Source organism: Cebus imitator, unplaced genomic scaffold (genome assembly GCF_001604975.1).
Source record: "Cebus imitator isolate Cc_AM_T3 unplaced genomic scaffold, Cebus_imitator-1.0 Scaffold291, whole genome shotgun sequence".
NCBI classification, from domain to species: domain Eukaryota; kingdom Metazoa; phylum Chordata; class Mammalia; order Primates; family Cebidae; genus Cebus; species Cebus imitator.
In genome coordinates, this window is record NW_016107606.1 from 3,542,709 (window position 1) to 3,566,207 (window position 23,499).

General features: G+C 44.9%; 1 protein-coding gene and 1 long non-coding RNA gene across 2 annotated transcripts in view; one reads left to right on the forward strand and one right to left on the reverse strand.

The window, feature by feature from the left end:
* The first annotated feature begins 781 nt into the window (after positions 1–781).
* The window catches only part of ADRA1B (adrenoceptor alpha 1B), a 56,061-nt gene continuing 33,343 nt past the window's right edge, over positions 782–23,499 (forward strand). Inside the window, exon 1 of the mRNA XM_017502106.2 lies at positions 782–2,153. Within this exon, the coding sequence (XP_017357595.1) occupies positions 1,205–2,153 (949 nt within the window). The 5' untranslated portion in view covers positions 782–1,204. The remainder of the gene's footprint in view (positions 2,154–23,499) is intronic.
* On the reverse strand, positions 20,823–22,186 carry LOC119467448. Its single transcript, XR_005195987.1, has 2 exons — positions 22,125–22,186; positions 20,823–21,221 (listed from the first exon to the last, which is right to left on the reverse strand). It is a non-coding gene; the product is annotated as an uncharacterized LOC119467448 (long non-coding RNA).

Genomic DNA, 23,499 nt, shown 5'->3' on the forward strand with positions numbered 1-23,499 from the left:
CCCACTTAACATTTCAAATCCACCCCACACACACCTCACTGCATTTCCCTCTCCTTACTTTATTTTCAGCCTAAATCTGTCATCACACTACACACCTCATCATTTGCTTATTTCATTTACTGTTTGTCTTCTGTCAGGAGAATGTACGCTCCTAGAGGGCAGAAGTCCGTCTATTTTGTTCAGTTGCTAAGTCCACAGCGCCTAGTGCCAAGGCAGAGAGTGGAGATTCAGTAGCCATTGGCTGAATAAATGAGTGAATGCCTGCATGAATGAAACGATGGAGAGAAGCCGGATTTTACTGGGGCCAAACAGTTTGCACGGGGCGGGGGAGCGAGATGAAGGATGGGGGCTGGCCTCAGACCCGACTCAAGTCCCTCCCTCCTGCCTAACCCTAGAATTCTCTCTGCCTCTTTTAGATGCCAAACAAGTTGCCTATCCCGTTAAATCCGGGTCCTGACTCCGGGCGCCCCCTATTAGAGGTAAGCAGCCCCCAACCCACCTTTGACACGGAAGAGTGACTAGCGGGGAAAACAACCCCAGCGGGCCGCCTCGGGGAGGGTGACCCGCGATCTCCACGCCTAGGTCCCGCCCTCCCGGCCCCCCCGGCCCCCCCGGCCCCCGCAGAGGGCGCGCCCTGGGAGCGGCGGGGGGCGCGGTCGGCCTCCCGGCTGGCGCGGACTGTGGCGTCGGGGCTGCGGGCGCCTGGGCTGGACCCGCATTGCCCCCTAGTGCCGCGAGGAGTCAGGGCGCCGGGCTCCCCCGCCTGATGTCACCGCCGTGCAGTCAGCCCAGAGGCGGCTCATTGAAAGCAGACCCTCAGCGCTTGCTGGGCGGAGGACGCGCCGCGGTCCGCAGACCCGCGCCAGCCGGGCACCCCGGGCGCCCCCAGCCCTGCCGCCCCCTCCTCCCCGCCGCTCCCCGGCGAGCCCGGCCCGGCGCGCCTGACGTGGACCATTAAACTTGGAGCTGCCGCCTCGTCCCCTCTCTCCTCCTCCTCCCTCTGACAGGCGGGCGAGCGAGCGGCTCGGTGCAGGCAGGAGACGTGCTGCCGGGCTGGGCTGCCCGGGGGAGATGACTCCTCGCCGGGAGGGCGCCTCTGGGAAGAAGACCACGGGGGAAGCAAAGTTTCAGGGCAGCTGAGGAGCCTTCGCCGCAGCGCTTCCGAGCCCAATCATCCCCCTGGCTATGGAGGGCGGACTCTAAGATGAATCCCGACCTGGACACCGGCCACAACACATCAGCACCTGCCCACTGGGGAGAGTTGAAAAATGCCAACTTCACTGGCCCCAACCAGACCTCGAGCAACTCCACACTGCCCCAGCTGGACATCACCAGGGCCATCTCTGTGGGCCTGGTGCTGGGCGCCTTCATCCTCTTTGCCATCGTGGGCAACATCCTAGTCATCTTGTCTGTGGCCTGCAACCGGCACCTGCGGACGCCCACCAACTACTTCATCGTCAACCTGGCCATGGCCGACCTGCTGCTGAGCTTCACCGTCCTGCCCTTCTCGGCGGCCCTGGAGGTGCTGGGCTACTGGGTGCTGGGGCGGATCTTCTGTGACATATGGGCGGCCGTGGATGTCCTGTGCTGCACAGCGTCCATTCTGAGCCTGTGCGCCATCTCCATCGATCGCTACATCGGGGTGCGCTACTCTCTGCAGTACCCCACGCTGGTCACCCGGAGGAAGGCCATCTTGGCGCTGCTCAGTGTCTGGGTCCTGTCCACCGTCATCTCCATCGGGCCTCTCCTTGGGTGGAAGGAGCCGGCGCCCAACGATGACAAGGAGTGCGGGGTCACCGAAGAACCTTTCTACGCCCTCTTCTCCTCCCTGGGCTCCTTCTACATCCCTCTGGCGGTCATTCTGGTCATGTACTGCCGTGTCTATATCGTGGCCAAGAGAACCACCAAGAACCTGGAGGCGGGAGTCATGAAGGAGATGTCCAACTCCAAGGAGCTGACCCTGAGGATCCACTCCAAGAACTTTCACGAGGACACCCTTAGCAGTACCAAGGCCAAGGGCCACAACCCCAGGAGTTCCATAGCTGTCAAACTTTTTAAGTTCTCCAGGGAAAAGAAAGCAGCCAAGACGCTGGGCATTGTGGTCGGTATGTTCATCTTGTGCTGGCTGCCCTTCTTCATCGCTCTGCCACTTGGTAAGTTGGGGACTAGTGGGAGGAGAACTGGGCATTTTTGGACCTTGGGTTTACTGATGAGCTTACTCTAAAGTTTTTTTTGCGAGTTTTGTTTCTTATACAGTCTGTACGTGGTTAGAGATTGAATAATATTGTTTGCTCTGCAAAGGCTTTGCAGATTGGGGAGCTGGCTAAAAACCAACTCAGGTGTTAGTTCTAAGGTACTAGCCTCTAGAAATAGAACCACAGAAGGCAAATCTGGTATGGGGAATGACTCACTCAACAGCCTCAGTTTAATAATTAAAAAGGACACTGGGCTTGAATATCACAGCGGCGTTATTTCAGTAGTAATGATGTGTCGGCTAAGGCAGCGTCACTAATGCAGCATACAAAATAGTTTGTAGTTACTGCAGACGCGGCATTTGGGAAGCAGGGAGGCAGCTCATACGCAGAAAGCCAGCATTCATTCAGCATTTCCAGGGCTAGTGCAGAGGCCACGCTTCTCAAGAGCGTTGCAGAGGCTGCATTCTTCCCCTCCCCTCTTCACTGACAGCTATCACCCAAATGCACTACATCCATTATCCATTAATAAGAGCATTTTACAGCCACACAGCCCCAACCAGCCTTTAAGTTATTGAAAGCTTGAGATAGAAAGAGAAGATGACTAGAGGGTCACACATTTTTAGTTTTCACCCAAAAATATTTCTAACTCTGGTGATTTCTGGAATGCCCAGAATTAAATTACAGCTGTCCCTCACCTAAGCTGACAGACACCAAATCCCAGTGAGACGGAATTCAGTGTGCCCTTCCCCTCTTATGAAAACACGTTTGTCATCTTTTTCTTTGGTGGTCCTACTAACTGAATTGTTCAAAAGGCTACCTAATTTTTTCTAAGGAAGAAGCCAAGGTCTGGTTAGCAGGTAAACCTAAAGGGGGGCATCTGTCACATGCTGTCCACATGGCCTGGGAAACCCTTGTCCTTCCTCTGAGGCACTGATCTGCTTTGATTTTTTTCTCCTATCCCTGGGAGACACTACACAAAATGAATGGAGGGAGGTGATTATGACACAGTCATGTGCCATGATATCAGGAGAGGTAAGAGCTGCTACATGCCACAACCACATACGCCTGCAATCACACTGGGGTCTCAGGTTAGACCCAAATGTAACCAAATCCCTCAAGCAGCTATAAATTCTGAAGACACACTGCTTTCAAGAGAAAAAGGCAAATGGAAAGGAAGCTTCCATTTAAAAAGAAAGTTTCCATTTAAAAAGAAAGAAAAAAAGAAAAAGATTTTCAAAAGCCGTCTAACCTATTCTCCATGTCGTCTTTTCTAAGGCAGGCTTGCAGGCTGATGCCTTTCAGAAATATTTTCAGTGGTTAGTGTTGAGTGGAAAAGGGTTGAAAAAGTTCTGCTCCCCAGGCTTGATCACATACCATTGCAGGGAAGCTTGCTTTTCTTTCCCAAGGTCTCAGGTCCTTTTGCAGGCTTGTTGGGTTTTCAGTGAATGACAGTTCACACTGCATTGGGCCATTACAAAAATCATGGTTGTACATGCAGCTGATGGAGGTTACTTGGTGTCTTATTAGCCTCATGACCTTGGGCAAATGACCACTCCTGTATAAGCCTCAGTTTCTTCATCTACAAAATGGAGCTAATTCATATTTGCTCCATGGAGTTTGTACTAATGTATAGGAAGGACTTAGCACAGTATCTGTTATATAGCAGATGCTCAATGAAAGTTAGCTATGAGCAGTACAAACCAAACCCCAACCTCCCAGTGGGTATAACTGTGTCTTTTCCTCTTCTCTACTCATTTGCCAATCCCACACCTGTTACTAAAGTCTCAGAAGAGAACTGAGTCTTTCTCCTTTCTTCCTTCTGCCCCTGCCCTCCAGCCTGCAGAGGCTGTGACCAGAGCCTGCTCAGGAAAAAGGCCCCAGCAGGATGCAGGAATGGTTCAAAGGTGCAGGCTTTGTCTTTAGGGGCAGGGGAAATAGCTCCAAACAGGTAAAGAGGCTTCCAGCATACTGAAATGGGAAGAACACGGCTCTGGTGATCAAGAGCAACAGAGTTTCCATTTGAGTCTTGCCATCAATTAGCTCTGTGACCCTAGGATTATTACTTTGCTTCTCTAGGCTTCAGGTCTCACATCTTGAGAACAAGGGGGTTGAATTAGATGAAGGGATCTCAAACTTTGATAAGTATAAGAATCACCCATGAAACGTGATAAACAATGGTAGCTGCCTGGGCTGAACCCCCACCGAATGGGATTTAGTAAGTCAGAAAGATCCCAGGAATCTGCAGGTGTATTTAGCCCACCAGGTGATTCTAAAGAGGATATTCACAGACCAGGCTTTGAAAATCACTGGCCAGAAATCCTCAGTTACCTTCAGGCTCCAGCACCCTGGAAGCCAGGGTTTAAAATGCTGCAAATCTCAGACCTTGCCCAGCCACATGGTAGTGTGCGATGATGTGGCTTTTCTCTGGGCCTTGCTCTTCAAGTCATCAAACCCACTCTCAGTTTCTTCTCACTCACATTACTCCCACCATCTCTCTCCTTTCTGTCTGTGCCTTTCTGAGACCTTGTCCCCCTAGCATCTCAGGTCCTGAGCTTCTACACAACAGAAAGTGAGAGGGTTTTGCCACCCTGATGCTATCTTGTTTCTCTTCTCCTTGCAATGAAAACTTTCTATCATGTGACGATCACCCAGAGATCTTCCAACGATTTGTCCCTGAGCAGACCCCATCAACATCCTTCTTCCCTGAAAACCCAATGGATAAGTTGAGGAATGTGGACTCCAGGACTTAGGTTTGGGATGGGCTTCAAAAAGTACTCAAGAGCTTCAAACAAAGAAAGTACTTAATTACTGTTTTCTTAATGATTCAGGAAGAGTGTTCCAGCAAAATAGAGGTGTGGGTTTCTACTTCCTCTGAGTTGAAATAACACCCAAGCAAAAGTAGCATGATATAGAACAATAACTTCTTTGGAATCTGAAGAAGGTTCCAAATTCTAAATTTTCCATCAAAACGTTTTCACTCCTAAGGGGAGGACGCACATGTGGGGGAGGACTGTGTTTGTCAAAGGGAGAAGTGCAGGTAGGAGCAACTTCCAATTGGTGGTAGACTTTCAGGTGCCAGGATGGCACGAGATTTCGTAGCTCTGTTTGTCTTCTCCGTGGGAGAGTAGGGTTGGGATCTCTCCTGGGAAGGAGGGAAAATAGCTGTGCCCCCTACAGGATCCTGTTCAGGGGCCCCATTTGTTTTCCTTCATCTTTTATTTTTATTTCTGGGAGCAGGGTTGGGCTGCCTGCAGAGTGAGACCTCTTGTCTCCTCCTGTGCTCTCCCCACCTGGACACCCTCCCCCACGTCCTCCCCACCCATTCCCTGTGGCCTCAGACCAAGTTGGACCAGGGACCAGTGCTCACTTACTCAGGAGCAAGGATGGACTCCACCATACAAGGACCTCTTTATTTGGTGCTAGAATCAGGCCAGGAAGGGACAGGAAATAATTGGAATACAATATAGCAGTATTTCTACTCCATAAGCCATTTGCAAGATGTCAGAGAATCTTCAGATGCCCAGCATTAGAACAAAGACTAACTTCCAGCCCACCTGGGGAAGGCCTGGTCAGGGTCTCAAGAAGTGGCTGAGCTATTGAGGATGTACGTTGTGGCAGTGAAGGAAAGAGGGGGATGCAGGGCCGGTGGCAGGAAGGGCTCAGCAGCCAACCAGTGGCTGGGCTTAGTGAGTTGTTTAGAAAACACTGGAACCTTGCCTTGCTCCAAATCTTGCGTCTGTCTTTTAAAATGCTGGGAGGCACCAGGAAGCCATTATTGAACTAACTGCTTTCCCCTCCAAATAAATGAAGGTCAATTTCAAAGAAACAGTTGTGCTCTCTATAGTACTGGAACAAAATAGGAATTCCTCTCTCCATTGATTTGGTCCTTCATTCAAATGGGGGCTGACGAATTTCCACCTTCCACAAGCACAAGGGTCTCAGAGGTGACTCAAGACAGAGCCACCCCCACAAATACACATTAATCTTCCAGCTCTGCGATTTCAAAACACAGGGATTTGAGTTGCCCACAGGAAATCAATTGGTTTGAGTACTTGGCAAGGGGGAAGATTTTACACACAGGATTCCTTCCTAGAAGAGGGAAAGCCAACTGAAGTAAAACACATTTGATCATGTATTAAATCACTAATAAAGACTTCCTAAAGCATCTACTACATGCCAGGCACTGTACCAGATACTGAGTTACCAAGCCAAAAACAAACCTGGCCCCTACCTGAAGGAGGCTTACAGCCTAGTGAGACTGTCATTAGTATTAGATACGTACCATGGGTACCAGACATTGTGCTAGGCCTCCTATAGACATTAGCTCATTAATCCTCCAGCCACCCCAACAGGCAAAAGTAACTGCTCAGAGAGGTTTGACTTCTTGTCCAAGGTCGCACATCAAGTAAGCGATAGAGCCAAAAGATGAATCCAGGTCTGTCAGAACACGCCCATACCTGTTCCACCACACCAAGGAAATGTCTGGCCTTTGTGCCATTTGGTAGCAACCTGTTTTCATAGCAAATGTTCTCCAGGACACCCAGAACCACGCTGTCAAGAACTAGTAACGATGCTTCTGTTGCAAAAGCTGCCTTTCTTCCACTGCCTGCTCACTCCTAAGAAAATAACCAACCCATGACATGTCAGGGCAGGTCATCCATGTTCTAGTTCAGGGCTGGATGTTTTCCTGTACTGTGTATGACAACGGTCTCTCAGGATTGGGCATCTTGTGTCACCCCAGCCAGAAAGAAAAAGGAAACTTGCTCTTCTAGGAACGCGAGTTCACATCTTTAATCATTCTCTATTCACTGAACAAATATGTATCTATTAAGTGGCTACTATGTCCAGGCATTATACTGAAGATATAATGGTGAGCAAAATTGTTATATTTCATAGAATTTGGCTCTAGTAGGGAGCACAGATATATTGAAACACAAACAAGCATGAACAGAAATTGCAACAAGTGGCTTGAAGAAAAGGAGTGAGATGCTGATGGAATTCTAAAACAGAGGTTAGTACATCACGGGTCCCTGAGGCAGTGACATTTGGCTAGAACCCTGAACAGTGTGGAGGAGCTAATTCAGGAAAGGGGTCTGATAGAGGAAGAAAGGTGTGGGCAGGAGGAGGGGAATGCTTGAAAGCCCTGAGGCAAGTGAGATGGGAGAACTAACAGGGCCCAGAGAAGACAAGGGAGGCAGGTGCATGTCATGGCCAGAGGTGCGGGCAGGGGCCAGGCCATGCAGGGGTTTTTAGGTCACATTAAGGACTTCAGATTTATCTTAAGTGTATTGGCCACTACAGCAAGGCTTGAAGCAGATGAAAGATACTGTCTGAATCGTGTCTTTTAAAAGTGACTCCAGCCACTGTGTGGAGCATACACTTCAGACGAGACAGGTAGGAGGCTTTGCAGTGGCCGTGAGAGATGATGATGACCTCGACCAGGCTGGGGCAGTGGAGGTGGAGAAGCAGACAGCTCCAAGGACCTGGGGATGGGTTGGTGATGGCATGGGAGAGTCCGTGAGAGAGGAAATATGTTCAGAATGACCCTGGGGTTTCTAAGTAGATGGAGGTACCATTTGTTGAGGAGAGGAACAGAGTGGGAGGGAAGGGGAGGCTGAACACAGCAAACAGGATTCCTCCCAAGATTTCCCTCTGAGCACACCATGCTAGGAACAATCCACCAGACACTCTCATAAGCTGAGCAGACAGAATGTCCAACCCAAAAGCCAGGGACTGTGAGCAACAGCAAACCTAGCTGCTCATCGGAAACATCTGGAGGAGGGGGCTGTTTCTAAAAGCATAGATCCTTGGGTCCCGTTGTAGATCTCTTGTATCAGATTCTGTCCTCGTAGTGCCAAGAATCTTAATTTTAACAAGTTTCCCTGGCGACTTTTACGCAGCCAGCACAGCACAAGTCCTTTCCGTGCCTAGAAACCCCTGGAAAGCTTTGCAGAGCTGGCATTATCATCCCTGTCTTTACGCTAGTGAGAGAACTAGAGTTCAGAGAGGTTCAGTAACTTGCCCAAGATCACACAGTCAGTAAATGGTAGTCTATCAAACGTCACGTTTGGCGCTCAGTAAACATTTATTTTATTATTCCTCTTGTTAGTACACTCCTCCAACATTTATCTGAGATCGGGCACCCAGAGTTTTTACTGGCTTATGGCAAATCAGAAAAAAAAAAGTTAGGAAAATGCTGTGTCCTTTTAAAAACTGAATGTATTTTGTATAAATGATTGTCTTTTTCTTCTAAAGACTGTGTCTTTTCTATTTGGGGACACTGAAATAGCACTTCTTTGATGGAACGATGGTAATAAGAAGTGGTGATAGTGTGTGTGTGTGTGTGTGTGTGTGTGTGTGTGTGTGTGTGTGTGTGTGTGTGATATCCTACTTGGCAAAATAAAACGTTATTACCCTATGTCAGTCCCTTTCAGAAATTTGTTTTCAAACTTTACTGAGTCTCCTAAAATCTTGGAATCACAGAAGATGCCATGGAGGCTAGACACAACAAATATATGTAAAGAAAAAGGGAGGGAGGAAGGAAAGAAGTGAAGGCAAGAAAGAAGGAAGGAGGGCTGGGTGAATGGGTCAGCCTCAGCTTTGCTGTCAGATTCGGTGGTCTGGGGCAGAGGGGCAGGGAGGGGAAGAATGATGTGTGAAGAGCTATGCCTGTCAGGTTCGACAGGATAACAGGGCCAGTGGTGGAGGCACCCACCCCTGCTGGAGCAAAACAGCCCACAGAAATGCCAGCAGGTGAACGTGTGGCTGCAGTGCCACCTCGGATGGGCCTATTAAGATGTTATGCAGGAAATGCCTTTACCTGAGTGTGTGCGTGACTAGTAAAAATAACTGATGTCCACTGGGCAGAACAGGGAAATTGCTTTCTACCATATCTGCTGGATGTCTCTGCAGTCACTGTGCTTCCTAGCCACATTTGATCATAGTAATGCTAATAGCTACCATTTATTAGGTCTCATCCAGTGCCAGGCTTACTGTGCTCTCCATGCTGGGTGGGGGTCCTTTCTCTGCATTCACTTATTTATACCTGTCCACAGGATTATGAAGTAGGCACTGGTATTGTCCCCAGTGTACAGATGAGGAAACAGAAGCTCAGAGAGATTGAGTGATTTGCCTTAGGTTACCCAGCAGATCATTGACAGAACACGGATTCGAACGCAGGCAGTCAGATGGGTTTGTCTCTGGAGCTCTCCTGGAGGTGGGGCTCTAAGCCTGATTTAAGCAAGTGCAGGAAGAAACTGGGAAAGCCATCGTTTATTCTGAGAAGGAGGAAGGAAAAAGCATGTGGCTGCCTGTCATTCAGCAACCAAGAGGCACCGTATCCTGAAGAGACTGTAAAGAAGATAAAAATAATTGGGTCTTTTCTCTAGCAAGATAAGTCCAAATTTCTCTTTTATTATTGATGCTTTAGAAGACTTTTTTGAGCTTCACAATTTATTATTGGTAATGTCACATACATTTTTAAGATTTTTATCAAATTTGGAGAAAAACATAAAATTTAGAGGACTTTTTTACAGTTTAGTTTCTGGCTGCATAGGTTTCAGACCTGGATTCACCACCATCCACCCACCTACATGTGGGGCCAGCACCATGGGGACACTCTTCCATCATGAGTCAGCCTCTGGTCCTACTTCTTGATGCCACAAGGTCAGATGAGTTGGCATCATGGGCAAGACAGCATTTCTAGAAGCTGCTTTTTCACTTTGTAGTTACTGTGGCTAGTGGTGACCTAGCTATACAAAAAGAAAAGACGGTAAACCACATACGTATATTCAACAGAACACAAAATCTATCTTAAATCAACTCTTAGCTGGTTCCCAAAATGCCCATGGCTCCTACATTACCACCTACATAAGGGGAAATAGGAATAATATTTAAATAAGGGGAATAACTAATTGAATTAACAAACCCTACTTCTGAAAACTTTGAGTGGCCATGGGGGTGAGGAGCCTTGCTAAGGCCCCTGCTCAGGCCTTGTAGGGTCCCATGAGGAGAGAAGCCCTAAGGCCACTCTGCTTAGGGCTCTCTCCAGCAACCTGTCAACTGTTCTTTCTCCTCTACCTACTGTGGATGTCTTGAAGCAGTGATCAAATTCTGCCTAACAGGGGTGATCACACAAGTCGAGTGAATGAACGAATCAGTAGAACAGAGTCCGGCAGAAGAACTAAGAGTGCACTCAATTGAGGTAGAATTATTGGGCACTTCCCAAATACACTTTGCATTTTCCATTTTCTGTGCATTTATTCCCTCTCTCACTGGTGTGTTTCTCATACTCTCTGAATATCCAATTCGTGCTCATCTGTAAACATGCAGTTCTGTTGACACCTTCCTCACGAAGTCTTCCTGGATCCCACCCTTTTCCCTATTAGTAATCACTCCCTTTATCCCTGGTTTGTGGTGCTTGTCACATTTCTCTCCGGGGATAAAGGCTGATGTGCACAGCTTTTGCAGCACTGCCAGGCTGCAAACCTTTGCGGGGTCCAAGTTCAAACTGTCTTCTTGTCCTTCATGCCCAGGGATGTGTACATAGTAGACTCAATAAAAATAGCAATGACCAATAGGATTCATACAGTGTGTGCCAGACTTCTTCTACCATTTGAACCTCCCATGGCCCATCAGATAGGTATTCATGCTTTGCCCATTTTATAGATAAGGAAATGGGGCTGGGCACAGTGGCTCAACCCTGTAATCCCAGTACTTTGGAAGGCTGAGGTGGGCCGATCATCTGAGGTCAGGAGTTCGAGGCCAGCCTGGCCAAGATGGTGAAACCCTGTCTTTACTAAAACTACAAAAAATAGTCAGGTCTAATAGCAGACATCTGTAATCCCAGCTACTCCAGAGGCTGAGGAAGGAGAATCACTTGAACCAGGGAGGCGGAGGTTGCAGTTAGCCAAGATTGCACCACTGCACTCCAGCCTGGGCAACAGAGCAAGACTCTGTCTCAAAAAAAGTAAATTAAATTAAAATAATAAGTAAACAAATAAGGAAATGAGCTTAGAGGGGTTAAGAGGCTTGTTTCATTCCTTGAAACTACCACAAGCTCCTTACAAAGAGACTGTCATTGACTGGTCTTCTAAAACCAAGATGCTCATCTGGGCCTGGTCATGAAGCCAGTGAAGAAAGATTGGCTTGGTGAATACAAGTGTGGACACAGGTAGGATCTTGAAAATGGAGGACCTCTTCATTCTTTATTAAAAGGCTGCCATTCCACCTGCCTCTGGGGGAAATCATCCCATTGCCAATTGGTCCCATATTCCCTCACCCTACTAGCCCTGGTCACCTGCCTCTCACCTCTGAGAGGGATATGGTCAGAGGTGACCCCTGCAGAAGCAGGAAAAGAAGAAAGCATTCCAGTGACTTTATAGCAGAGCCAGATAGAGACCTCTAAAGGCCTAAGGTATTGAAAAGGGAAGAATAAAATTATACATTAAAACGTGTACACACAGACATGTATGCATAGAGCCCTAAAATAAATGTAAGGAAGGCCAACAGTATTCCGATTCTTTCCTCAGAGATAACTTTTATTTCTTTAATATCAGATTATTTCACCAGAAATACAGATGCCCCAGCTTTGCAAGTGATCTGAAGATACACTGGGTCTTTCTGTTGAGTAATGTGTCACTGTTCTCTAATGGGGCGATCATATGTCCCATTTCACTGAGATGGTCTCCTTTCATGCCTATTATCAAAACATAATTATAATTATTATAATAACCTCTTCTTATTCTCAAAAGTGTCTCAATTTGAACAATAAAATGTCTCCCTATGTTAAAACCTGGAATAAGAGTGTTTATAGTGGGGACATCCAATAGTAACCCAGGTTTATGCCAGAGCCTGAGATGGGGAGGAAAGAGAAACTGGCACTAACAGCCTCAACAGTCCAGAGAAAGATTCATGATGAGAGAGCAAAGCCATCATCCATTTAAGAAGGAAAAACACAACTTAACGTGTGCGTGTTTTGTGGGAAGCAGGAGTTTTGTAAATGTGGGTTTGAAATTTTTAAATAAAGTGTTTATTTATTTTACTTGCCCTGATGACATGAGTGAGTGGCTGAGCTGGGATTTCAATCTGTGGCTGGCCAGCCCGAAATACTTGGGGAATAAATGACTAAATGGAGGAATGGATCAATTTCAGCACAAGCTAAAAGGTGCTATCTGAATGATGGGTGTCTCCAGAATGCAGAGAAGACTGAAAGAAGACTGAGCTGAAATAAGATTTGGGGGAGGAGAAGAAAAGGGAGCTGTGTTTTAAGGACTTGGAAGGCTGGAATCAGTGCGCGGGAGGGCCATCTTCACCCCACCCACCATCACTCCTCCTGGCATGACAGCACATGAGTCAGCTTAGCATACAGTTGAATCTGTCCTCACAGGCAGGCTCTGCTCTTAGGGCTCTATTAACAGCACACTCCTGGCCACCCCCGCCTGCAGCTCATCTGAGCCCCCTTTGAACACTCAAGTGCCCCTCTCTGGTGCGAGTGCAGGAATTGCGCTATAAAAGTTGCACCAATGAGCAATTCAGTTCAAAATCTTCAGAAACAGAATGTTCTAGCACATGCAAGTGGCCCATTCCTCACAGAGCCCCATTTAACTTTTTCCAGGGGTGTCTGCCCACAACGTCTTGCTCCCCTCTAAGCTTTCTCTCTCCCGCTGGGATGAAATTGGGGCTCGGTTTTGCACACTTTTTGAAATTCTTCAAGACAGAATTTCCTGCCAGGCTAATGTGCATTGCTTAGAGGCCGAGGTTAGCACCCTGGCTGTGCCCCAAAAGGAGGTTAAAATGGGACCAAGGGCAAGCCGGGCTCACTGTCATTCATAGGAGTCAGCCCCAGGGCTCATACCACAGGGCCGGGCGGAGATCCAGGCAGGCAGCTGGTTGGGGAGGAGAAGGATCCACCAACTGGAACAGCAACAAAAAATTACATCTCCGATTCATATATTCAGGCCATTAATCAGCCCCTGGCATCAAGAGGAAGCGATAGGGTCTCTCCTCCCAGCTTCTAGGGACACTCCCGACAGCACGCATTTGGGATTCCTTGTCCCCAGCGCTTTAGCATTTACCTTAACATAAAGGTTCCTGGGCTTCACTGTTTCGTGGACCCCTTTGGCAATCTGATGCAGCCCGTTCTCAAAGTCGACACATCAAATAAGAGACACACAATTTCAAAGAAAAGCAATTATATTGAAATACATTTATAAGGTTGAAAAAACAAATTTATTATAGAGTAAAAAGTGTCCTTTAAAATATTAAACAAGCTCTAGCAGCAAGTCAAATAGATAACTACTATAATTTTGAAGTACTGACAAGTAGAACTATTTCAAGATATCTGCAACAAATGTAATGTGATATCACAAATCTAATTTCTATTGGTGACAAATCCTGCTGACTCTAGTGTGGCTGCTTGCCTACATTCCTATCAAAGAAAATGCAAAGTTTCAGCCAAAGGTTAGTTTGGGGTTGTTTTTGTTATTTGTTATTTGTTTTTTTTTTTTTAAATACAGTTTTTTTCTCATCCGAATTCATGGACCCCCTAACTCCAGAATAAGAACCCTGCCTTGGAACATTACAAAGGTATACTTCAGGATATAAGATTTTCTATACTTTTTTTCTTTACAATGTTTTCTAAAGAATGCCTGTTTTTAGACGTAGGACCAAGGGAACTTGGACCAGGCCATAATGCCTTGTAACTATTTTGCATGATTACTTGTAGCAATTTTAAAAAATCAACTAGTTTATTTTTAAATGATGCATAGATTCTTATTCAAATCAGAAAAAAAAAATGAAAAAATTCTTCTGCTCTTACCTACCCCATGTTCAAATCCAACATGCTGTTTTCTTTCCCTGGAAGTAAACATTGTTACCAGATTGCGTATGCTCTCCAAAACATTATATTTATTTGTAAGCATGCATATCCATATGTGTATGTGTATATGTCTGAGTGTGTATGCATGTAGAATGTGTGTGTTTTCACTGTGTTTATTTTGAGTCATGGTGTCATTTTAGAAACACTTCACTGAAGGTTTCGTTTTTCACTCAACAGCACGGCATATCTTAGACATTGTTCTATGTCAGAATGCATAGTTACTGCTGCTTTTCATGGCCACATAATAATCCATTTTATGGAGTGTCCTATTTTACTTATCAATTTCCCAGTTGATTGACATTTAGGTTCATTTCGGTCTTTTACTACAATGTTGTAATGAATACTCTTGTATATACATCTGTGTGCACATATTCAGTATTAATTCCTAGAAATGAAGTTGCTGGGGCAAGGAAGATTTGGTATTTTGGGTTTAACCTGATTATGTGTAATAAGAAATTTAAAATATAGTAAAATGTAAAGTGGTGTTAAAACAAATAGGCTAGGCCAGACACAGTGGTTAGCACCTGTAATCCCAGCACTTTGGGAGGCTGAGGCAGGCAGATCACCTGAGGTCAGGAGTTTGAGATCAGCCTGGTCAACATGACGAAACCCATCTCTACTAAAAATATAAAAATTAGCTGGAGAATCATTTGGACCCGAAAGGTGGAGGTTGCAGTGAGCTGAGATTATGCCACTGCACTCCAGCCTGGACAACAGGTAAGAATCTGTCTCAAAAAAAAAAAAATAGGTTAGATCTATACCAACTAATCTATTAGGAGAGTTGTTCAAGGTATCTAAGTAAAAAAGGTAAGTCATAGAGTTTTGTCTAACCCCATTTTTGAAAGCTATTAGTTTAGTTACCTCAAGGGGTAGATTGGAGTGAGGAGGAGTAGATTATTAGCTTTTTCACAACCTCTGAATTATTTCACATGTTGCAATGAGCAAATACTCTATGATTAAGAACAGCAAATTAAGAAAATGTGATAGAATACAAATTGGGTTTCAATAGAATTATAGTGGGGACCATTAAATATTTTTATGATTTCAGAAGAAAAACTATCAATGGTAAAAAAAGAAAAGATTGTTGTTCTTAGTCATTTTCAATCTAATTTAACATATATATGTTAATTTCAATCTAATTTATCTAGTTTAAATATATCGTATATATTTAATATATTATTATAAATATATATAATTTAACATACTATATATATAAATGTATATATATCCTGCTCTGTGATTACGAGCCCTGGAACTCTTAGAAATTGCTTTGGCCCATGCTGGGAGCGTGACTCACGCCTGTAATGCCAGCACTTTGGGAGGCTGACGCAGGAGGATCACTTGAGCCCAGGAGTTCAAGACCAGTCTGGGCAACATAGGGAGACCCCCATGTCTACAAATAAAAAATAAAAATTAGCCTTGTGTGGTAGCACGTGCTTGTAATCCCAGCTACTTGGGAGGCTGAGTGGGGAGGATCCCTTGAGCTCAGGAAGTCAACGGTGCCATGAGCCATAACCACACACCACTGCACTCCAGCCTGTACAGCAGACTAAGACCCCAGCTCAAAAAAAAAAAAAAAAAAAGAAAAAGAAAAAAAAAAGACAGAAAGAAATGACTTCAGCCCCTTCCTCTACTGGTTACAGCCCTGCTCATTCCCCTAGTTCAAAATCATGCCGTCAAGTTCGTGATTTTTTAATTTTTTCAAAATGAGAAGAATTTTCTCTTTCTTGGTAGCAAAAACTAATTTATACAAAAGAAAGGAAAAGTCATCCATAATCATATCACCTGCCTTAGTCCATTCAGGCTGCTATACCTTCAGCTGGGTAATTTATAAAATACGACAGAATTTATTGCTCACAATTCTGGAGGCTGGGAAGTCTAAGATCGAGGGGCAGGCACATTCAGTATCTGGCACATTCAGTGTCCTCACATCCTCACATGGCAGAAGGGGCAAAGAGGCTCTCGAATGCCTCTTTTATAAGTGCACCGATCCCATTTATGAGGGTTCTGCCCTCGTGACCTACTCACCTTCCACATGCCCCACTTACCAATACCACTGCACTGGGGGTTAAGTTTCAACATATTAATTTTGGGAGACACAAACATTCAGACCATAGCACCATCGATATAACCATGTTTAATATTTGCCTATGTAACTTTCCAGAATTTTCTGTGTGTGCTGTTATGTGTATTAACACAAATTGGAGGACCCAGTGCTTTTTTCACTAATCAGTGAGTCATGCTGGCTGATTTCTTATCATATCAACAAATACAAGTCTTTTCATTTTTTTGTTTTTCCTTTCCTTTTTTTTTAAAAAAAAAAAAGAAAGAAAGAAAGGGTATCACTCTGTCCTCCAGCCTAGAGTGCAGTGACACAATCATAGCTCATTGCAGTCTTGAACTCTTGGACCCAACCAATCCCCTACTTCATCCTCCCAAGTAGCAGGGACCACAGGTGCGCACCACCACACCCAACTAATTTATAAATTTTTCTGTCCAGATGGCGTCTCCTCAAGTTGCCCAGGCTGGTCTCAAACTCCTGGCTTCAAGCCATCATCCCACCTCAGCCTCCCAGAGTGATGGGATTACAGGCATGAGCCATCATGCTCAGCCTTTCCTATCTTTTTAATGCGCACTGAATTCCATAATGGAAGGTATCGTAATGTACTTAAACAATCCAGTTATGTAAACAAGCCATTTATACCAATAGATACGACACACACAAGGTATCACACTTACAAGGCACAAATGTGGAGTGAAAAGTCTGTCTCTCACTGGCTTGGCCCCAGTCATCCAATTCCCCTCCATTGAACAGGAGGCAACTACTGTTACCAGTTTCTTATATATCTTTCCAGATATATTCTATGCATATATAAATATGTTTATATGATCTTTTTAATGGAAATAACATAAACACTAGTCTACATTTTGCTTTTTTCTGAACAATGTATCTTGAAGGTCTTCCCATTTCAATGTAAACAGAGTAGCTTCGTTCTTAATAGCTGCATAGTACTTCTTTTTTTTCAAATAGATCTCCATGGAAAAACACTGTAGGTTATTTTAAATTTTTGTTGCTACAAAATAATATTCCTATACATCACCAATTTCCATGAGTAAATATATCTGTAAAATCTTGTAAGTGGACTATTCTGAGTAAATGTTTTCATGTTTATAAATATTGCCAGATTGTCTTCCATAGAGATTATATCAATTTACATTTCAATTTGAGTGTGCCCACACATTCACTAAGAGCTGTTATCAAACTTTTGGATTTTTGCCAACTTGACAGGTGGAATTTTTGTGAATGAGGTTAAGCATCTTTTTATATGTTTAAAATAATCCATTCCCTCTTGATGTGCAATTTGTTTTCAGTTTTTAGCTGTGATAAATATTCTGATACACACATTTTTTTCCTTAATATCTTTAGGGCAGTTGCCCTTTAGGATTTCGTTCTGATAAAGTCCACTTTGAATGGTTAGATCAAAAGGCAGACTCCTGGCAAGGCCTCAGATGTATATTGTCAAATTACCCTCTGGGAATAGTGTAGCAATTTGCACATCCACAACGTGTGTTTCAACATTGATGAAGAAGCCAGTTTTTCTGCCGATAGCTTCTCACTGCCTAAGGCACAAGAAGTTTCAGGCATCTACATGACTTCCTCTAAAGGTGATAAGATGTCCTGAAAGCTTCAAATCCTTCCAGCTAATTTGGTGTCAGCTTCCCTGACTTCAGGGCTAGCTAGATGCCCTCTTGGAATGTAACACCCATCCATCAGAGAAGCCAGAGGAGACAGCCTCAGAACGTGCGTATTTTATCCAGGAGCTGAGAACAAAAAGCAGTCAGCCATGATGTGTAAACCAATTTGATCTTTCACACGTGGTGGGCTGCCAGGCCCACCACGTCCACATCAGTAGTTTGAGGCTCCAGGACTGATGTTCCAATTTAAAACCATAACAAAATAAAACACTGTTGCCATCCCCAGGAAAACAATCCAGTTGGAGGCACTCACAGGATGAGTTAATAAGGAAGAATTCCTCTAGGCAACCAAGCTCACCCCCACCCCACTGTGGGGCCTGTGTGGATAAGGGAATGCAGCGGACAGCCTATATTTAGATCAGGGCACAGCAAATGCACCACATTTTCATTGCAAAATTCGGATTGGCCCTGGAAGATGCCAGACTCACGAACTGAAAACTCAACTGAGCACCGCTCAAGAAGCAAGAAGCTGGCCACATGGGCAGATTCTGCCAGGGAAGGAGGCCTTTTGAGAGGGAGCCAATGGGCCCCAGTCAGGGGCGTAATTTAATCCTACCCTTGAACTGCTGATCTAGAGGGAGAAGCTGGGTTATCTTCAGACTGTACTAAATCTAGACGTGTTGGAACCAGCAACTAGGACAAGGCAGGGATGGGGTGAACTTTGACCCACTTGCCACAGGGTTGGGAAATCAAGGGAATGCCACTAAGCCAGAGGCCTAGTGATTTCCAGAATCTGACCAGGAAAGCCCTTCCTGCTACCTGCCTCTATCACCGCCATCCTACCCCCTCATCTTGAGGAAGAGGGCTGGCACCTTCCCTTCTCTGGGACACCTTGGTAACTCTTCCTGACTCCTGCTTGAGCGGCAGCTTGCTGTACTAGAAAGAACAGAAACTTGAAGGTCAGGTCTGGTGGCTCACTCCTGTACTTCCAGCACTTTGGGAGTCCCAGGTGGGCGGATCACTTGAGGTCAGGAGTTTGAGACCAGCCTGGCCAACATGGTGAAACCCTATCTCTACTAAAAACACAAAAATTAGCCCGGTGTGGTGGCGGGCACATGTAATCCCAGCCACTCAGGGGGCTGAGGCAAAAGAATTGCCTGAACCCAGGAGGTGGAGGTTGTAGTAAGCCAAGATCACACCATTGCACTCTAGTCTAAGAAACAGAGCAAGACTCCATCTAAAAAAAAAAAAAGAACAGGGACATTGAAATCTGACATATCTGTCTGGCTCTGCTGCTCAGCTTGCTAAGCCTCAGTTAACTCATCTGTAAAACGAGACTGAAATCACCAACCTCAAAGAATTGCAGTGAGGAATAAATGAGAAATGGATGAAAATAACTCAGCTGGGTGCCAAACACTGGTAAATATTTCATGAACATCAGCTATTAATGTACATGAAGCCAGAGGAGATATTTAAGTACCTGTTACCTCATGACAAATTCTATGAATGGGCTATGTGTTTTGAGGAAACAAAAATCAGACAGGTTTCTTCTCACTGAATAGTTGGGGAAATCCTCTATTAAAAAAAGGCAAAAGAGGAAAAAAACTAAAGTTTTTTTAGAGGGCCAGGTATGATGGTCACACAGTCCAAAAACATCAGATGGCTTTACCTAACATTTATGGTCATGTTTCTTTCTTTTTAAAACTGTTTCAATATTTAGATTTGTCATATTTTAGTCATTCCAAAAAGTACAAAAAGTAATTTGGGACACCCATGAGTCCTCCACCAAATTAAACATGTTGCTGAATTTGCTATACTTCTTTTAAGAAATAAAAATATTACAAATACATCTAAAAGGGCTCACACCCCTCATCTCATTCACCTCTCTCCTTCCCGAAAGCAATTACCACATTGTCTGTGACCAAGTGGACTTTGCTCTGTGTGTGTGTGTGTGTGTGTGTGTGTGTGTGTGTGTGTGTGTATATATATTTTTTTTTTTTTTTGAGATAGGGTCTTGCTCTGTCACCCAGACTGGAGAACCGTGGCATGATCTCAGCTCACTGCAACCTCCACCTCCCGCGTATAAGCGATTCTCAGGCCTCAGCCTCCCTAGCAGCTAGGATTACAGGGACGCTGGATAATTTTTGTATTTTTAGTAGAGACGGGGTTTTGCCATGTTGGCCAGGCTGGTCTCGAAATCCTGATCTCAAGTGACCCACTCACCTCAGCCTGTCACCTCCCAAAGTGCTGAGATTATAGGCATGAAGCACGCGCCTAGCCTCTTCTATTCATTCTTAAATGTGTACTCTAAGAAGCAAGAATGGTAGTCAAAACTGAGGCTCCGGACTGTCAGTCCTGGGTTCAAACTCCACTCCTGCTTCTTTACTACTTCTATGGCCTGTGGTAAATTTCTCAACTCTCCGATCCTCTTTTCTCCCGTCTCTAAAATAAAATAAATAACAGCTAATTTCATTGGGTGTTGCAAAGATGAAATAAGATTATTCATGTAAATCAGTAGTTCTCAACCAAGAGCAATTTTTCCCCAGGGGACATTCAGCAATGTTAGGAGACATTTTTGCTTGTCACACTGAGGGTGCTACTGGCATGAACTGAGAAAGGCCAGGTATGCTGCTAAATACCCTACAGTGCAAAAGACAGCTCCCACAACAAAGAATTACCCAGCCCAAGATGTCAATCATTGCTGAAGTGGAGAAAACCTGACATCAAGCATGCTGTCACTTTATAAGGGCTCAATAAACACTTGTTCAGTAAACACAATAACATAAATTATTATAATTTGTTCTTTGAAAGCCGTTGTGTTAAACAATTTTTACATAAATTATCTCACTGGTATCCAGTGAGTTGCCCCTTCTTGATAAAAAGAATGATGGACAGCAAGCACTGTTTTTTCTGTGTGTCTGAGAATGTCTATACCATTTGTTACATCAAAATGATAAGCCTATTAAAAATGTAAACTTTCAGACTGATAGATTAATCGGAAATTGCTACTTGGAGCCTAACTTCTCTTTGCTCTCGGTGAAAACCAAATTGTATCAGTGCTTTCAGCCACAAAATTAGTTCATTCAAGCCACAAAACAAAATTAAAAATCCCTTCAACCTAAGCAGGCCCAGGGACTGGCATGGCTATGAATAAATAAATAAGGTGTTGAAATTAAGACAACATTTTTGGCCCCTGTGCACAAAGACTGGCTCTCAAGGACTCAAGACACCACAGAGACAGGGTAGAAATTGAGGAATAGGAAAACAGCCAGAGCTCTGCTTCTCTGACTCACCCCAGGCTCAGGTGGACTTGGAGCACTCCGTCCTGCAGCTGCTTGCCTGTGTTGTCAGAGAACATCCACTGCGAGTGGCCTTATCCAGCGGGTCTTCAAGTGGGGTCCTCAGCCCAGCAGCATCGACATCACCCGGAAACCTGTTATAGATGACAGTTCCTAGACCCCAACCCAGAACAACTGAATCAGAAACTGGAGGTACAGCTTAAGCAGTCTGGGTTTTCCCAAGCCCTCTGGGTACTAGAGGCAGGCACTGGGCTAGGTATGTTCACATATATTATCTCATTTAATTCTTTTCACAGCCTTGATATGAATGTATTATCACTGACTTGCAGTTGAGAAACAGGAGCACAAAGAGGTTGAGTCAGCTTCAAAGTCACACAGCGAGTAAGAGGAAAAGCCTAGGAGAGCACTGACATGTGAGAAGTTTTGGCCTCCAGTGGAGCAGTGTCATGAATCTGGGGGTTAACAACTTCAGAGGATTGCACACTTAAGTTTAAGAAATACCAGCCTAATAAGAACATACCCGGCTAGGCACAGTGGCTCACATCTGTCATCCCAGCACTTTGGGAGGCCGAGGCCAGTGGATCAAGAGGTCAAGAGATTGAGACCATCCTGGTCAACATGGTGAAACCCCGTCTCTACTAAAAATACAAGAATTAGCTGGGCATGGTGGCGCAGCCCGTGGTCCGAGCTACTCGGGAGGCTGAGGCAGGAGAATTGCTTGAACCCAGGAGGTGAAGGTTGCGGTGAGCTGAGTTCGTGCCATTGCATTCCAGCCTGGGTAGCAGGAGTGAAACTCTGTCTCAAAAAAAAAAAAAAGAAAAGAACGGACCCTACATTTCCTGTGTTCATGTTTCCGGTTTCCCCACCATTGCCACAAAGCACTCCAACACCAGCTCAGATGCGGAGGAAGCCCTGCTCACTGGCACTTGCCTGGTGTCGGATGCTTGCCACATACTCTACAACTTCCAGAAGATTATGAGGAAGCTGCTATTATTTCCTTTCCAGATGAAAAAAAACACAGCTTAGGGAGAGTAAACAATTTGTCCAGGGTCATACCTGCACAAAAAGGCTGGAACCAGGATGTGACTCTCAGTCTGCCTCAGGCCAGATCCTAGCCTCTTAATGATGACATCATATGTGACATCACACCGCCCACTGAGAATGAAAAGAAACAGATCACAAAGATCAGCAGGACTCAGGCCAAATTGTGAGCCCTATCAAGCTTGTCTTTAGTGACCCTCAGTCACCGATCCTGGGGTTCACCTAGCTTCAGGCAATCCTCTGAAGTTGTTAACCCCCAGGTTCATTACACTGCCTCACTGGAGGCCAAAGCTTCCCACACTTCAGTGCTCACCTAGGCTTTTCCTCTTACTCGCTGTGTGACTTTGAAGCTGACTCAACCTCTCTGTGCTCCTGTTTCTCAACTGCAAGTCAGTGATAATAATACATTCATATCAAGGTTGTTAAAAGAATTAAATGAGGTAATATATGCAAACATATCTAGCCCAGTGCCTGTTGCACAGTAGAAACTAATTACCTCCTCTTTCATCCTCCTCTACACACCAGCCACTATCAAAACTACTCCATCCAGAATCCATTCTGTTGAAATCTCTTGTACTGACCAATTAGCTAATATGATGAGCTAATCCTCAGGTGTTAATTCATAATAATGGTTTTCTGCATTTGTCTGGCAAATGGCATCTACATTTCAACCAGGGGCCCTTGTTCTCAAAGTCCTGCAGCCATGGAGTGGTTAATGATGGAAACGTTAGGGAATATGGAAGACCACTGGGGAGAGATCTCCCAGCCTTTCTCCACCCCTCATATCACTCCAATATCCTATCATTAGGATAAGTGGATGGGGAATCCCAGAGAATGGATAATGCGACTAAAACAGAAGATATGCCTTCAAGGCTGCACCTGGTTCAAAGAGGAAACATGAACTACAGGCATCTGAATCTCAGAATAGATGTGAACAATGCAAAAAAAGACGTGAAATCAAAGACTAATGGGCCATTTGCCAACATTTAATACAATTGCTTAGGATTTGGGTAGTTGAATGTAATAAAGCTTCATTAAAAAGTAGTTATAACAACTAATAACACCCTAATTAAATTAGCTTTCACTGGGCAAGCTGCTTTCAAGGTCCTAATTAGGTTATTTGCAGCCATTGGCCTAGCCCGAAAACCAAAGAAGACTCTTAAGTCCTCAGTGATGCCTAGAAAATTCAGTCTCTAAATGCTAAGAGATTATCCAAATTTGTGGGCAGCCAGTCCGAAACTATATTTGTAGTATGCGACCAGAGTGAAATCCCTTAATAGGTCCCACCACTCTTAGAAACCAGACAATTTTAAAGATGGAAAGGGTGCGCAAAGGTAGAAACGCCAAGGATTTCATTTTACAGATAAGGAAACTGAAGCCATGTGAGAAT